General features: G+C 35.7%; 1 protein-coding gene across 1 annotated transcript; it reads left to right on the top strand.

Annotated features, from left to right (window-relative positions):
• On the top strand, window positions 2,707–3,879 carry LOC107615618. The gene has a single exon (XM_016317668.1). The coding sequence runs from the start codon at window positions 2,707–2,709 to the stop codon at window positions 3,877–3,879; it is 1,173 nt and encodes a 390-aa protein (XP_016173154.1).

The raw sequence follows: 4,775 nt of genomic DNA, 5'->3' as shown, positions 1-4,775 counted from the left end.
AATTTAACTAAACTTGTAACCCACAAAAAGGATGATATCTATTTCTTTAGGGATTCATCAAATTCATCCACAACCGAAGAAGTGGTCATCCCCTTAAAATTTGTCCTCACCTTCAAACATGGGATGAGATTGTCACTAACTACATTCTCACGAAATAAATGAAGATGCGAATGTTATTCATAGAATATACAACCTAAAACTATTTAGTGTCACAATTAGATTAGTGTGAAACTGTGAAAACTGTAATGAAGACCAAAAAGTGAATCATAGATCATAGAAACAACATTGGTAGAACTTAAAATTGTGTAATTTATTACTATTATCTCTTCGGATTGAAGATCCATGAATTCAATGCTGAAACTATCTTTCCTCTTATATTCTAACCCCAATGTGTCCTAAATCACTAGCAACTGCAAATTTGAAATCCTATGACATTTGTAGAATTAACACAAGTATTCACAAAATCAAAAGCGAAATATTAGTAGTAGCATCTTTAAATTTGAAAGCAACAACACTTGAAATTGCTGATAAATAAAATTGAGCTAGAAAGAGAGAGAAGAGAATTGGCGAACCTTGTTGCAAACAGTGGCAGAGTTTAGGGAGAGTGAAGATATGCAGAAAGGGAGAAGCTTGGAGAGTAAGGGCTCAAGCTTGGAATCGTCAAAGAGAGTCAAACGAGTAAGTATCTGATCAAGAACCTCCTCAACCTCCGCGTTGGACTTTCCTGCCACCATTAACGATGCTTTTAAGATAGGAACCGAACCTAGCAATGGAGATCTAAGACACGAACGAACAAGAATAACGATGCGAATCTGAGGGGGAGGATGGAAACATGAAGAATGATCAAATTGAATTAGTGTAAATGAGTGAAGGATGATGGACGGTCGTCGGTGATGGTAAGGCTTGCGGCTGTGGTCAGCGACGGTGGAAAAAGCTTGAGGAGTTTTTCTTTAGGCTACTTGATTTAGGAAAAGAGTTTATGAGTCATCTGAATTAAGAAGATGAGATAAAAAATCAATAAAGAATTAGCAGCAATATTGATAAATGCCACTACTGATTTAGAGAAAATAGGATTAAAAGTATAAAATGATAATAATTTAATGGCAATAATAATAATTGCCATTATAACATATAGCAATAACAGTAAATATATAGTTGCCAAAAAAAGATATCTTAAATAAAAGAAATAGTTGCTATTGTATTATGGCCGTTAAAAATTTGTCGTTAAAACTAATTTTTCTTGTAGTGATCTTCTCCAGGAGATCGTGTCTCGTGATGGACGTATTGCCGCACAGCTGGGTTGTAGGTCTGCTTGGTGAACCTTCAGTACTCATTGTACTGGACCAGGACAAAAGTAAAATTCAACTTTATCTTTTTTCAGACCCTCTATAGATTTTGTCTTGATAAAAATCCGTCTTACACCAGATCAAATAATTACTCTTCTGATCTGGTAGGATTAGGTCAGATACCCGTTGTCATGGGTTAGACTGCGATTCTTCTATTTTTTTTTCAGATGAATTGCACAATCTTTAATCCTAGGTATCACATAATACATCTACACACTTCTCATACACTTACTACACGTTGCAGCAATAATTAGTAGATTTTTTCAATCAGTTGCTCATATATATATTGTATGATTTGCGAGCGAGAATGTTGTGTTGTTTGTAGACCGTGTTTTGGATATATATCCAATTAAAAAGGAAAATGTTTGGTTACCAAATTTATGGAACCAAAATCAGCCAAGACCTTCTATTTTTAACTTTATTTAATGAGATGAGTAAAATTTAATTATTATTTTATCACGCGCCTATTTTTTTTACTGCAATATTTATTGTATATGATTGATAATTTAAAATTTTGTTTTATATTTTTCAAAATAAAATTATTTATTTTGATTTACATATATTTTCAAATTTTACTATAATTAGATTTGAAAAAAGAATGTCAAATACTTAAATTAATTTATTCAATTAACAAATTTACTCATAACATCCATAAGTTCATACACATAACATCTATAGTTAGGTAAGATACACATAACATCCAAAATTTCATATTAATAATATCCATAATTTCATACTCATAACATTTATAATTTCATACATATAATATCCATAATTAACAAATTTTTAAACTATGCATCTTGTTATATATTTCAAATTATCTTACATGTATACCAAAGGGTCATAATTTTAATATTTTTTATTTACTATTCATACATATGCTTATTTATTGATTTTAATATGATAAGTTAATAATTATTTTTAAATTTTATTTTTTAATTTTTGTTTATATTTTATTTTTTATTTTTTATTTTATAATAGTCTATATGTAAAATATGCCTATATTTAAAGGCAACTTGTTTCAACTTTCAGAAACCGCCGCCTCTCTCTTCAATCACTTGAATCCACACATATAGGCAGTTAGATGCCCCAAAAATAAAAACATCCGTTGCTTAATTTGATCTCTAATACAACAACATCCAATGAGAGCGCATTCTTCGTAGCACTTAAAACAAACAAGAAACAAATAGAAAGGGTTAAAGAAGAAGAAAAAAGAAAAGAAACACAGTTTCCATCAACACATACATTAAGGTGAGGTGTGAGGTGGTGAGCGAGATAGAAGTATCTCCCCCACCCTCATTGCAATAATTAATTCTTCTCACCGAGCAACAATCCAAAAGGGAAACACTTACATACAAAGATGTCTACGCTTGCGCCCCCATTCCAGCTTCTAGAACTCAACATCATCTCCGGACAAGACCTTGCGCCAGTTGTCAAGAACATGAAAGCCTACGCGGTTGCATGGATTCACCCTGATCGCAAGCTAACCACCCAAATCGACCCCGACGGCGACAACAACCCAATGTGGAACGAGAAATTCGTCTTCCGCGTCGACGACGACTTCCTCAATGCCGAGGACTCCGTCATCATGATCGAGATCTACGCCTCCGCTTGGCTACGCGATGTCCTCATCGGAACCGTCGGCATCCTCGTCAGCAACCTCTTGCCACCTTCCACGCGCCTCAACCGTAAATCCTCCAAGGTTCGGTTCGTGGCGCTTCAAGTCCGACGACCCTCGGGTCGTCCTCAAGGGATCCTTAACATCGGCGTCAATCTTGTTGACGCTGCAATGAGAAGTATGCCGATGTATTCGGAGCTTAGCGCCTCCGTGGTTGAGGAGTGGGATTTGATGGATCCGAAGAAGGAAAATAACAAGCCCAGTCAAACTCCTCGAAGCGATAACAGCGGTGGGTATGATTTCAAGTTGTACCCATTACAACGTTGCCAGAGCGAGAAGAATGATTCTACCATTAACGATTATGCGTATACGCCTGGTAAACAGAGCCGTTATTATGAAGATGAGCATGGGATGGGATCTGAAATCGGGATTCCACTTACAAAGAACGGAAAGATTGTGAATGCAAATGGATCTTTGTGTTCTGATGTTGGACCGTCGCCGTCCGTTGTGGCAGCAGCAATAGCTAAAGGATTGTACCCTGTGCCATTACCGGTGCCAAGGGCGACGCCGGCCAACCCATTGATTCTTGATTGGCCGGGGAAGGATGGTGAGATGGGGATGACGAAGAATAATATGATCGATAGGTGGCGGTCTGAACCGGATATGACGCCGGTATACGACCACCTCGGACAGCATCCTAAGAGGGGGAAGGCAATGAGTGTAAAGGGTAAGAACCAGAGAAGGCACAATGCTAACAATGGCATGTTTTCTTGCTTCGGCACCGCGTTGGGGTGCGAGTTTTCGATTACTTGCGGCGGGGGTAATCGGAAGCAGAAGAGGGTTGGAGGTGGCAAGGGTCATCATAATAATACTGCTCCATCTGAGATGACCTATGATGAAATATCATATATTTGAGAAATTAAGAACACGATGGTTCATTACACAAAGGAAATAATAATCAGATTCATTGATTTCTTGATCATTTATATACATATATTCACATGCATGATATAAGATTTTAATTAATTCTTTCACATACATGCATGACATTCATTATTGGCCTCTTGCATGTGTGTCTAGTGAACGAAGTAGCCTTTTTGCTTCATTGATCACTATTTGGAGAAGTGTTTGTAATGATATAAATCTTCATTTCGAGCATGCATACATTATCTACCACTCTGATCTTCCTCAAAGGCATCATGTAATAATGTTTTATCTTTTTTTCTTGGGAGAATTTCATGTGAGGCATGCACTATGTATTGTTGCAATTGATGAAATTTATAAATAGATTGGATTTAGAATAATTAGGAGTGATTCATTGTAGGGTATGTCTCCATAGGAGTACATGGTCAGGCCTTATGTCTCCTCCGATTCATATATTTTATTTTTTATGATTGGTTTGATTCTCTTTTTTTTTTTTTCTTTGCTTTACTTCTCTTCTCTTTTCTCTTTTCTCATCTCCTACCATATTGTCTCGTAAAGACAAGACCATGTATATTGATTATTATTTAACGATTTAACAGTGATAAAAATAACATGAATATCATCATCAAGATGGTGGTGCTACTTACGAGATTTTCAAATCGCCTCATGACGAATGGATTCAAACTGTTGATTTAATTTTCTTGGTTTTAATCTTTTTATTATGCAATGAAATTATAACTACTTAATTTCTGTTCCGATCCTCAAAACTTTTTAGAGTAATATTATTTTAACATAAAAAAAATATTTATTTGACAACTACACAAATGGAACTTGAATAATCAAGCGGCCCGGTGGATGTACATAATGTCGTATTTTTTTAGCTAATT

The sequence above is a fragment of the Arachis ipaensis genome, chromosome B09 (genome assembly GCF_000816755.2).
Source record: "Arachis ipaensis cultivar K30076 chromosome B09, Araip1.1, whole genome shotgun sequence".
Classification (NCBI taxonomy): Eukaryota; Viridiplantae; Streptophyta; class Magnoliopsida; order Fabales; family Fabaceae; genus Arachis; species Arachis ipaensis.
Note: the sequence above shows the minus strand (reverse complement) of the source record. Positions and strands in the feature narration are given on the sequence as shown.